Source organism: Sus scrofa, chromosome 9 (genome assembly GCF_000003025.6).
Source record: "Sus scrofa isolate TJ Tabasco breed Duroc chromosome 9, Sscrofa11.1, whole genome shotgun sequence".
In the NCBI taxonomy this organism is placed as follows: Eukaryota; Metazoa; Chordata; class Mammalia; order Artiodactyla; family Suidae; genus Sus; species Sus scrofa.
In genome coordinates, this window is record NC_010451.4 from 5085801 (window position 1) to 5099113 (window position 13313).

Sequence of the window (13313 nt, forward strand, 5' to 3'; positions counted from 1 at the left end):
TGAGCCACGTCTGCGACCTACACCACAGCTCATGGCAACACCGGGTCCTTAACCCACCGAGCGAGTCCACGGATCGAACATGCAACCTCATGGTTCCTAGTCAGATTCGTTTCTGCTGAGCCACAACGGGAACCCCGAGTCCTTTCATTCTTTATTGATTGATTCATTCAGCAGACATTTATTGAATAGCTTGCAAATCCCACTTAAAAGAAATGCATCATATCAAATTCCTTATGGTCTGTCAGGAGAGAGAGGAATGGAAGACAGTCAATGCAAGTTATTATACTATGAAGTTGTAAAACAACTGTGAATAAATGAACAGTAAACAAAGAAAAGTAAGCCTTGTTCTACTTTCAGTGGTGTGAGGAAAATTGCCCTAAAATTTGCCGACTTATAGAAATTCACTCCCATGTGAATTAGTGTTTTTCTTTTTCTGAAATAAGGTTTTATTTGAGTCAAAACATTGTTGTCAAAGGTGAGAATAAATAACAAAACATGGTAATACAAACAATAATAATATTAATGGCTAGCAATTCTTTTGTATTTATTATGAACAATATATAGGGCACTATACTGATTTCTTTCTCCTTTTTTTTTTGTCTTTTTTTTTTTTTTTTTTTTGGTCTTTTTAGGGCCGCACCTGTGGCATATGGAGGTTCCCATGCTAGGGGTGGAATCGGAACTGCAGCTGCCAGCTTATACCACAGCAACGCGGGATCCGAGCCATGTCTGCCGCCTACACCACAGCTCACGGCATCACTGGATCCTTAACCCACTGAGCAAGGCCAGGGATCGAACCCACAACCTCATGGTTCCTAATCGGATTTGTTAACCACTGAGCCACAACGGGAACTCCATATACTGATGTCTTTAGAGACATTATATAATTTTCTTCATGCTGAATCTTTTAAATAAAACTATAATTGTAAAATAGGGATCATTGATATATATGTTAAAGACAGAACTAAGACAAAACATAAGTTATGTTTGTTAAAGACAAAGAAAACAACAACTGCAAAATTAGTCTAAGAGTAAGTGTGCAAACAAATAGAACCAGGAATGTCAAAGCAGGCAGCCTCCCTAGGCTCTAAGTGGTTTCTTTATTTACATTTTTGCCATCGTTTGATTTATGGGACCTAAATGTATTTGAGACCAACTCTACATGGAAATTTATAATGCAGCTTTTTATAATCCCATTAATTCCCTTACTTCCATTTCATGTACGAAATCAGTACCTAATCTATTTGGGTGAATATTATAAACATTTGGATGTTTATAATATTTATGGTGAAATCACAAGATATCATATCATTGTCCTCATACTGGAAGGAAGATGATTGCTTTCTGAAGATAGAGGGAAAAAAAAGGAAAAATGCTGAAGAGATAAGAGGAAGATGCAGTGTAGGGAGAGAGAAATAGATACAGGAAGGCTTGGAGAGAAAAAGGGAGTGAGAATCATCAAAAATCCACATGAAAGATATAGTGTAAAAAATGTGGTGTGTTCTATAAATTCTGCTTTGAATCTACCAATACTAGTGAGCAAAAATCACATTATTATAAAGACTGTGATGGGCCATGACTTACCATATGAATTGGATTTTTAAAAAAAGCTTAGATGTTTCACCCTCTGAACTCATTAAAATAGGTACAGAAGGGAACCAAAATAAATACATATTCTTGTCAACCACACTTAAATGTACACAATTTAATATAACAAGGTGTTTCTCTGCTCAGAAGTTCCACCTCATACATCATAGATGTTCCTTTTCAGTTCCTTATTTTTGTAATAATATTTTCTTCACACGATCAAAGATCTGCTTGGTTCTGACTCCGTATATGACAGGGTTGAGCATCGGTGGCATGACAACATAAAGATTGGCCAGGAGGATGTGAATGTAACGGGGAATGTTGGGTCCAAAGCGATGGGTCATGAAGGAAAAGAGGGCTGGTGTGTAGAAGGCGAGGATCACAAAAACGTGAGAACCACAGGTGCTGAGGGACTTGAGTCGGGCTTCACGGGAAGGAAGACGAAAAACCGCCCGGAGTATCTGAACATAAGAAAGGGCAATGGCTGTGATGTCAAACAGCAGGTTACAAATTGCACATAAGCCGTAAATAACGTTGACCTTGATGCTGGCACAAGACAGACGAGCAAGTCCCATGTGTTCACAGTAGGTATGAGGGATGACGTGATTCCCACAGAAGGGGAGTCGTAAAATGAGAAACACAAATGGAAGCACAAAACCAAATGCCCTCACTAACACACCAAGACCAATCACCGAAACAGCCGTGTTGGTGAGGATGGCCGTGTATCGCAGTGGGTTGCAGATGGCCACATAGCGGTCGTAAGCCATGGCCAAGAGGACTGCTGACTCCATTCCAGTGAAGCTGTGGATGAAGAACATCTGGGTGAGGCAGGCTTCAAAGTCGATCTCTCGGAGACCAAACCAGAAGATCCCGAGCATCTTCGGGAAGGTAGCTGTGGAAAGACCCAGGTCGATGGAAGCCAACATGGCCAGGAAGTAGAACATGGGCTGGTGCAGGCTGCTGTCCGCCTGGATCACAAACAGAATAGTGACATTCCCTAAGAGGGCAGTCACATACACAGCACAGAAGGGGAAGCCAATCCAGACATGGAGCGTTTCTAGTCCCGGGATTCCCAGCAACAAGAAGGAGGAGGGATGTAACCGGGTATCATTGAGAAGGGACATCCTGCTTGGCGGTGCATAAATCCATGTCCCTTAGGAAATTGTGTTCTTCACTTTGCAGAGTACCAGGCAAGCTCTGCCATGCAGTCAACCTAAGGAAGAATAAGAGCACCATACAATTATGTACACTCTCTTCCTCAGTTGATTCCCATGGTGGCGCAGTGGTTAACGAATCCAACTAGGAACCATGAGGTTGCAGGTTCGGTCCCTGGCCTTGCTTAGTGGGTTAAGGATCTGGCATTGCCATGAACTATGGTGTAGTTTGCAGACACGGCTCAGATCCTGCATTGGTGTGGCTGTGGCGTAGGCCGGTGGTTACAGCTCGATTAGACCCCTAGCCTGGGCACCTCCATATGCCGTGGGAGCGGCCCTAGAAAAGGCAAAAAGACAAAAAAAAAAAAAAAAAAAAAAAAAAAAAGAAAAAGAAAAGAAAAAGAAAGAAAGAAAGAAAAGAAAAAGAAATGTAGTACATAAAGAGCAATGTGACAGAGTGAATTCTCCAGGAGGCTTTAGGAGTTATGCTGTGGATTGCAATACAGAATTCTGCATAACACGTTTGTATTTGTTAGCCTCTTTCTTCTCTGCTAATTTGCAATGGTTTCATCTTTGGTATTATGCTAAGATTTTGTGTTAATACCTACTTCATTGGTTACTTTCTCTCACCATCATCAACATAATTTATTTTCAATTTTGGCATATGTGGGGCTTTGCCAGCCTCTAAAGTTGTGTCTGTGGTTTCATTTGATTGGATGGTAACACATGGTTGTTAATACATAAAATTTGTAATAAAGTGTTAATGAACACATATTCATTAAGTTGTAATCTAAAAGAAAAAATAATTCTAAAGGATTAAAATCATCCCATTTTAAAATGTTTATTCATTGTTGTTACAAAATAAGTAAATGTAATTAAAATGGCAGCATCAACTACCATTCGCTAAGATACTTGCATGCTGGTTTCAGTCCTATAGAACTTGTGCAAATAACTTTCTAATCTTTATAAATACACAGAGCAGAATTGTTTCACCCTACTTTTACATGTGGATCTGAACCTCAAATAGTTTAAAAGAATTCCAAGTGCTGGCAATGCTTAGCTATAGAGCTGTAGAAAGAAAATAGAGGAGAAATTAGTAAATTGCGGTGGAAAGAGGATGGTAGTAAGAAAAGACAGTTCATGCCTCACCCACATCGTGCACACCCAGCTCCCTCTCCCCCACATGAATCCACACAAACACATCATCTCTTTTAAACCCATGTCCAGCTGAACACGAGGTGTCAGTGTCTTCACTATAGGTCTAAGAGGATCATAATTCTAAATTTAGGATACGTGGCAAATACATTGACGAAAATCTAGACAGAAAGCACATCTGGAGAAAACGGAATCTATCATTTTCAAAATTACCAACGCTGCTCTTACACATTTGAACTACTTTACTTACAGCACTTGCGAGATGCATATTTTCAAAGAATTTGATCATTTATGACTTACAACTGTTTTATAGTCAGTGTCTTTTCATCATTTTGTGTTATTGGAAGATGTCAGAAGAGCAGTGGAAGTTATGCTCCTGGTTTCACTAGGACAAGCAGGTGTCATCTAGACTTTCATACATGGGAGGCAAAGCCAAGCAGAGTGTGGCGTCCTTGCTAAAAAGGTCATAGAAGGAGCAGTCATAAAACACATGGGAGGAATCAGGGAACTCCTAGGGAGAAATGGTAAACTCCTAGGAAGAATTTGAAACGAAGGGAAACTAAAAGCAGTGGATGCTGTTTGTAGGCGACACTGTGAATATCCTTATGAAAAAAGTCTTCCTTCTCTCATGTTCTGGCCTCCTAACAGAAAAGTGAATATTCTCCAAGGTGTGCTATGAACAGCGCAAGGAGTCAAAGTAGGATGTAATTATGGAAGCAAGTTTTTCTGTGATTTATTAGCAAAAGTTAACAACAGATTCTCTTATTAAGTATTTTCCTGTATTTCAAAATAGTACCTCTGAAGATCAAGAATGTAGGCAGTAGTCTCAGAAAGTTATTAAAACTCTTTTTCCTTTTCCTTACACCCATGTGCAGTAGATTCTCAGTAAATAAGAAAATCACTTTAGCTAAGAGGTAGATCGCCATTAAAAAAAAGACACTACATTTCTGGGTTTTGTTGCTGTTAGAGGGAGAGATGGTATATTCTGTGTTTAAATACAAAATCATAGGGAAGTTACATGGCTGAACGCAGATAATCATACCCTACAATGGGGCCTCAGTAGTTGGTTCAATGGTCAGGGATATGAATGCCCAAGCAGAAATGACTGAAAGACATGTACAGAAGAAGAAAATTTTATTCTTGTCCGTCTTAAGGTCACTACCACCCTGTGAACTGGATAGGTCCCAGATCCGATTGTAACCATGCGTGGTGATGAGTGTTGCCTTTCTTATCGTGGTGGTCATTTCTCAATATATACGTTACATTGTACACCTGAAACAAATATAACATGTGTGCCAATTGCACTGAAAATTTTTTTAAAAAGAAAAAAGAAAAATAGCTGAGTCTCATCCTCCTTTCCCCTCACACGTTAAAAAAATACACCTAATTTTACCTCTCTCGGCATCTTTATAATCAGTACATTTATCGTCATCCTAATGGAACTAGTTAAAATCATCATCATTTCTTGGGGTTATTACCACACAGTAGTTTACAGTCCTCAAAAGTATGAGCTCTGCAGCCAATTGTGTTGAAACCCAGCTGAGTAACTTATTTCCTCTGTAATCAAAGGAACATCAACAAGCGTTTTTTATCTATAAAAGATAATACAGATAAAAACATTAACTATGTTGTTCGTTTTAAACCGACCTTGAACACTTTGAGCCTATTCCGGAGATGCTGTGTTATCCGTAACTCTTTAGATATTAGGAGAGTGGTCTTTCTAAAATGGCTGAAATCCGCATGTTTATTCCAGGATCATACGGCCCTTCTTAAGTGTGATCTTACTCATTCGCTAAGCTTTCGTCTTAGCCTTCTTTCTCTCCAACTGATCTTGTCTTTCCCGTCCTCCTCTTCTGTTCCTCTTCTTTCCCCGTTTCCCTCCGCTGTGTCCTGTGGATGCCCTGGGAGCTGGGAGAGGGAGAAGACTCACCAGACGGAGCGCTGGGATGGACCCTGACTCTCTTTTGTCTCCATCTCTTGGTCTTTATGCGGGTGCTGCTCTTTGCTGGGAGATGCTTTCAGTAGAAACCCCCAGAGCCAGTTTTGTGAAAGACAAAAGGTCTCTGAGGGTCCTTGTTTCTAATCTGGTTCTGAGTCAAAAAGAGAGAGAGAGCCACTGGGGAGCCCTGGCTTCTAAGCAAAAGAAAGTGAAAAAATGAGGGTTTTGGAGTTCCCATCATGGTGCAGCAGAAACGAATCTGACTAGGAACCGTGAGGTTGCGGGTTTGATCCCTGGCCTCGCTCAGTGGGTTAAGGATCCCGTGTGGCTGTGGCTGTGGTGTAGGCTGGTGGCTGCAGCTCCGATTAGACCCCTAGCCTGGGAACCTCCATATGCCATAGGTGCACCCCTAAAAAAAAGACCAAAAAATGAAGTTTATGTTAGCAAGGTGACAGAATAGGAAGTTCTGATGCTCTTCCCCCACCATTAATGGATAAAAATACATTTATAAGAGTTCCCAGATCTAAATGGGAAGTTACAGGACCCTGGTGGAGCACAGAACAAGAAAAGGCAGATTGCAAGGAATACAAAGAAAAATCTCAGCTTTCCCACGTCACCCCTCTCCCCGACTGGCACTGCTCTGCACCCATAGACTCTTTCAGCCCATGAGGAAGGATAAGAGAGCAAGCCCGCCCCTGGACATGTGTGTCTGTGTGTGTGTGTCTGTGTGCACACCTGTGAGTACACACACATATCGTATGTATCACACACACAGTCCATTCTCATTCTTCTCTATTATTTTCTATAGAGTCAGCATGGACCCCATGGGATTTGAAAATACGGAACTACTGTTCCTATGGAAAGCACAGAGGTTAAGTTCCTACAAGCCTCTTGGCATAACGTTTTCATCAGTCGATGAAGAGTTGGTCAATAAATAACCTTATTTTATGTATTTCGATTTAAGGACACAATTTTTAATACATGGTTCTCACTAGCAATTAACTGCATAATCTTTAAGTAATTAAAAGCCAGAAGCTTCGGGAGGCCACTTGTTTTCTATACATTCATACGCCAACATCCTTATACTAAGCCAGTCTCAACAGTGTTAAAAACTCGTTCTTCCAAATAATCACTTTCCTGTACACATAACAGACATTTAAAAATTCTTCTGTAGCTTCCTGATGAGCAGAACCTGCGTCCGCTGTAAGATCAATACCGTTCATGCCTCTTTGCTTTTTGAAACATACAGGCCAGCCAGCACCTAATCAAGAAGCGTTTGACATTTTTTTCAGCCTGGGTGAGCTGATTCATTTTTTTGTCCTCACAACAGTATTGGAGGACAAACAATTAGTTGTCATCTCATCAATCCAACAATTTACTATCTTCTCCATCTTTTCCCCCTCTTCATTACACACTGTAGGTGTCACTGGTACTTTTCAGATGGTTTCGTATACAGGTAGGCAAATTTCCTCTTCCTTTGTCTGGATGTGCTATGTTTTTGATCCACAGCCAATAGTTAGCACAATACTTGATGGTAACCAAGTCATCTTCTCCATAAGACACATCACAACGTTCCTGCACTTAGGAACACTAGATAAATATTATTCTGTGCTTGTGTACTTCATAAATAAATTTTAAAATTTTTATTTATTGCAGTGCACTCCAGCACTACACTTGGAAGCTGTTAGAAACAATGAGGTCATCAACAGAAATCAGCAAAATAAGAAAAATATAGCACTGAGTATAATGCAAAATGACTCTTGTTTACAATGTGAGAACTGAAATTTAACGTCAGCATCTCACGTTGTGCAGCCTCAGCTAGGAATGTGCATGTCAGGCAACTTCATTTGTCCCAGCTCGCTGCGTGTCTTCGGATGACTGGGAAAGTGTAATAATATTTATTTGGAGCTACAAATAAATTTTTGAGAGAAGGCAAATTTGCAAGTATAGAATCTCCAAATAAAGGGGGTGTGATATATGTATGTCATTTATATGACGCATACTGAAGACAAACATAAAACAATAACTAAATTTAAAATTCAGTGATAAAATTCCAAGGTGTACAATTGAAAAAAATAGTGATTTTGACACAGAAAAAGATTCAAGAGATTTTTTAGAGGTCTTAAAGAAGCCTGGAATACATACAGGTAAAGTCAAGCCGTAAACCTCAATGGCTGAGAACTACCTGTTCAAAGATGTCAGTTTCCACAGTGTTGTTTACATGCAATTCCGTTTTCTTTTTTCTTTTTAGATTTATTATTATTATTATTATTATTATTATTATTATTATTAAAGTATAGTTGATTTACGATGTTCTGTCAAGTTCTGTTGTACAACAAAGGGATACGGTTCAATTTTCAACGAAGTTGCATTTTTACGTTTCATATAATTGAGTGAGTTTTCTGTGTTAGAAACAACAGAGGAAAGGAGTTGCCAAGGGCGGTTTTAGGGGAAGAAACGGGAAGAGGCTGGTAAAAGGATACAAACTTTCAACCGTAGGATGAATAAGGTCTGAGGATTTAGCATGTGACATGGGCACTATAGTTAATAACCCTCTGTTATCGAATCAAAGTTTGCTAAAGAGCAGAACTTAAATGTTCTCTTCCTCTCTCTCTCTCTCTCTCTCTCACACTCACACACACACACATGTTCTCACACACAGACAAATATGTGAGTTGACAGACATGTTAATTAACCAGATGAAGGGGTCGTACTTCTGCACCGTATGCACATATAAAACTACTCTGACATGCATTGAAAAAAATTCAGCGGACTTTATTCTGATTCATTACGAAAGGAAAAAGTATATCTCATGACTTGAAATGGGTTATAGTATAAAATGTTAAAGTCTACTATGACTTAAATACTTAAAATCATATGAATATGAAAATTATGACATAAAAGTAAACCAAATATCAATCAAGTTGACATTAGGATGGATGCTAGTTTTTTCTTTATGTTTTCTTCTAGTAAAAATAGAAGGCATTGTTTAAAACCAAGGGAGTAAATACTATCTTTATTTTTTAAATTTATATATATGGTAGTATTCAAAACAAACTATTCGAACATTCCAGCCATCCTGCCGAAAGGCCGGCTCCGGACAACTGAGGAAGACTCAGCTCTTTCCCTCTCCCTTTTCTGGGATTTTCCTGTTATTAACCTGTCAGCTCTAAACACTGAGAACCTGAGTTCTGAACTCAAATCTTTAACTCCCAAATGTTTCTTTCACTGACGCTGTAGGGTGACCCTTCCCCACCAGGGCCCATGGGAGCCTCCGAAACGGGCAAACATGTTTATAACTGAGCTCACTGGGAAGAGGTGGAAGCCGTGGAGCTTCTCTCAAGCGAGACAGGTGCGGTAAGGCTGCGCAGCTGCCCTCATTTCTGTCGTGGGCTAAGTGGGCAGTAGCCAGATGGGAGGTGTTTCAGCGCTCGTGTCAGAGCCAAGAGGCTCTGAAAAACATGCTTGGATGAGATTTCTTGGGGCACCTGAGCCCATGTAGGTTTGTGGCCCCTGATGAGATGGCCTCAATTTTACTCAGTTGATGTGGCTTCCACTTTCCTGGAGAATAAATGTGTGCATGGGCGTCTCTGCTTCGTTCAGTCCTTCGGAGAAGAAAGCCAACAAGGGGAAGGATGGGACTGCAGCCCTATGTTCTGAACAAACCTTAGAAATCAATGATAGTTGAGCCGCGTTTCTTGCTGCCCAATTCTGTCTTAAATGCATTATGCCATTTTCCTTTTATAAAATCCTTGCCTCAAGAGCACTTGCCTCCTAGTGGTTCATGTAAACTTTGTAAAGCCTTACATAACTGTAGTGTAAATGATATAAAAATGGTATAAGTAGTATAAACTGTTCACGCACTATAGTGTTTGGGGATTAGTGTTGACACTAATCAATTTATGGTGATTCCGTGGCTCATCTTAAATTTACATAGAACTCATTTACCAGAAAAATAATAATACTCCCTTACCTTGACCTTTGCTCATTTTCTTCATTCCATTCCCTAGAGCAAAAAGCAAATACGTGAAAGGATATGATCTCTGCCAAGTAACAATTTGTAATGGAATAAAAGGGAATGATGTAGAAAAATAAAAATATAACATCTCAAAACTACCACTTGTAATTTGGCATATGCCCAAACTATTATAACTAAAATCTAAAAAAAAGTATATTTTTTATTCAAAATCTTCTATCATCCTGCATCTTTTACTCTATTTTGTATTTTAAAATAGCACTTTTGTTACTGAGTTATTCAAACCAATGGCTCTTACATACTCTTCGGCTTTCAATTGATAGTCCTTTCTTATCAGTGGAGGATTTTAGATTTCTATGTACTTCACTCCAATTTTCGATACCTAGATATGTTCGCTTATTTAGCATCTATAGAATAACCACATTGCAAATTACAACTCTGAAATAGCATTTCACACTCCAGCAGACGATAAAATAATTTCCGTCTAAATATTTACAGACTTTGCCTTGATTCCATGGGCTGCAGTCCCCTGCGTTCTGGCTTAACTTCTCAGAGGCTTCAAAATGTATGTTATTTGTTTGCTTCAGAGGAAAATCCATGAAGGAAAAATTAAAACATCTGAGACCGGTTATGCCAGCATACAATAAGACGGATGTCCATCCGTCCACCTTCATTCTCATCGGCATTCCTGGGTTGGAGGCTGCTCACATCTGGATCTCCATCCCCTTTTGTGTGGGCTACCTTTTGGCTCTCCTGGGAAACTGCTCTCTTCTCTTTATCATCAAGACAGACTCCAGCCTCCACGAGCCAATGTACCTCTTCCTCTGCATGCTGGCTGTGGCTGACCTCATTGTGTGCACCACAGCCGTACCCAAACTTCTCAGTATCTTCTGGTTCCATGACAGAGAGATTCACTTTGAAGCATGCCTCATCCAAGTGTTCCTAATTCACTCCTGCTCCACCATGGAGTCTGGCTTCTTCCTGGCCATGGCCTTTGACCGCTATGTAGCCATTTGTAATCCGCTAAGACACTCCGCTATTCTGACCCATGCTGTGACTTGGGGGATGGGTCTAGCTGTTGTGCTCCGGGGCACAGCCCTCCTTAGTCCTCACCCCTTTCTGCTTCGGTGGCTGCCCTACTGCAGAACCAATGTCCTTTCCCACACCTACTGTGAGTTTATGGCCCTCATCAAGATCGCCTGTGCGGAGACGAGAGTCCTCAGAGCCTACAGCCTCGCTGTTGCCTTCCTTACAGGAGGAGTGGACTTCCTATTGATCATCTGTTCCTATGTCCTCATCCTCCACACTGTCTTCCACCTCCCGTCCAAGGATGCCCGCCTCAAGACCTTGGGCACCTGTGGCTCCCATGTGTGTGTGATCCTGGTGTCCTATACCCCAGCCTTCTTCTCTTTTCTCACCCACAGGTTTGGGCACCACGTGGCAGCCCATGTCCACATATTTGTGGCCAACATCTACCTTCTGGTCCCACCCATGGTGAACCCTGTCATCTATGGGGTGAGGACCAAGAAGATCCGGGACAGGTTCCTTAAATTTTTCAGTGCTTCAAAACCTCTGAACTAAATCATTTATTTTGGGTTGAGTAATGTCTAAACAAAAGTTATATTATCTATCTTTGAATGTGTGGTTTTTCATCAAGATTTTCTTTTAATTGTTCAAGAGTTAAGGTTTTTCTATGGAAAGTAACTTATCCAAAAAGAGTTATCAGTTATTATCTCTATGTTGTAATAATGATTAAATTAAGGAAGATATATTATCAAGTAAGACCCTTTGTCAATGAAATAATGGTCCAAAAATGGAGATGTATCTGAGGCTAAAAACAAGAGAAATTTAAAATCGGCATGACATGTAAACATATACTTATGGTTTATGGTATAAGACTTACTGTCAGATTTTCTATCAGAGCCTTACTATCAGAAATTTCCCTCCTTTTTTGCTATAGTTCTTCCTTCTTGACTAAATGGTCTTCTTTCTCAAACACATGCTTTAAAACTTTCTTTTTTTAATCATTTATTTATATATTTTTTTATACTGAACAGCATGGTGACCCAGTTACACAAATATGTACACATTCTTTTTTCTCTCATTATGTGTTCCATCATAAGTGACTAGACAGAGTTCCCAGTGCTACACAGCGGGATCCCATTGCTAATCCATCCCGAAGGCAACTTTCTGCATCTATTTACCCCAAGTTCCCAGTCCTTCCACTCCTTCCCCTTCCCCCTTGGCAACCACAAGTCTATTCACCATTTTCTTTTCTGTGGAAAGGTTCATTTGTGCCCTATATTGGATTCCAGATATAAGTGATATCGTATGGTATTTGTCTTACTCTTTCTGACTTACTTCACTCAGGATGAAAATCTCTAGTTCCATCCATGTTGCTGCAAATGGCAGTATTTTGTTCTTTTTGTGGCTGAGTAGTATTCCGTTGTGTATATACACCACATCTTCCTAATCCAGTCATCTGTCAGTGGACATTTGGGTTGATTCTATGTCTTGGCTGTTATGAATAGAGCTGCAATGAGCATGCAGGTGCATGTGTCTTTTTTTTGTTTGTTTGTTTTTGTCTTTTTATCTTTTCTATGGCTGTACCTGTGGCATGTGGAGATTCTTAGGCTGGGGATCTAATTGGAGTTGTAGTTGCTGGCCTACACCAGAGCCATAGCAATGCCAGATCCAAGCCATGTCTGCAACCTACACCACAGCTCATGGCAATGCTGGATCCTTCAGCCACTGAGCGAGGCCAGGGAATGAAGCCTCAACCTCATGGTTCCTAGTCGGATTCATTAACCACTGAACCATGACGGGAACCCTGCATGTGTTTTTTTTTTTAAGTAGAGATTTATTTATTTATTTATTGTCTTTTTGAGGGTCACACCCGCAGCATATGGAGGTTCCCTGGCTAGGGGTCTAATCAAAGCTATAGCCGCTGGCCTATGCCACAACCACAGCAACACCAGATCCCAGCTGCATCTGCGACCTACACCACAGCTCACGGCAATGCCGGATCCTATATAACTTTTCTGTTACATATTCATGTAAGGTTTTCTCCATTTCACCCTCCTCTTGAATGGTACTTTTCTACACAGTCCCATTCTCCAGTTGCTAACATTTCATTATCCTTTTCTACAGTCTTACGGAATCTCTTATGACTTTGCAGAGGTTCGTTGTTGACCAAATTGTCGTTAACGTGCTGTCCTTCTGCTTTGTCGTTGAATCCTTTTGCTCTTTTGGATGTTGTACGTGTTCACATGGGTGAATCTCATAGGCATCAAGCCAACTGATGAAAGTCAGACGCATGAGATGACACTCTTACTATTCTGTTTAGATGAAACTTTATAGAAGGAAAAACTATAGAAGTAGTGTCTAGGCATCCAGGTTTTAAAATTCTAAAGGTTAGTCTTAGATTCGGCTAAAGTTGAGCTGCAGTTGTGCAAACTGAAGTGTCGAGAAATTAGTGGACCAATGGGAAAATGTTTTTTTT

At 40.3% G+C, this 13313-nt stretch overlaps 2 protein-coding genes across 2 annotated transcripts; one reads left to right on the forward strand and one right to left on the reverse strand.

Annotated features, from left to right (window-relative positions):
- LOC110255380 (olfactory receptor 52E2-like) lies at positions 897–2918 on the reverse strand. The gene has a single exon (XM_021062388.1). It carries the CDS (start codon positions 2709–2711, stop codon positions 1776–1778), a length of 936 nt encoding a protein of 311 aa, XP_020918047.1. The 5' UTR covers positions 2712–2918; the 3' UTR covers positions 897–1775.
- LOC110255381 (olfactory receptor 52D1-like) lies at positions 6185–11844 on the forward strand. The gene has a single exon (XM_021062389.1). It carries the CDS (start codon positions 10379–10381, stop codon positions 11390–11392), a length of 1014 nt encoding a protein of 337 aa, XP_020918048.1. The 5' UTR covers positions 6185–10378; the 3' UTR covers positions 11393–11844.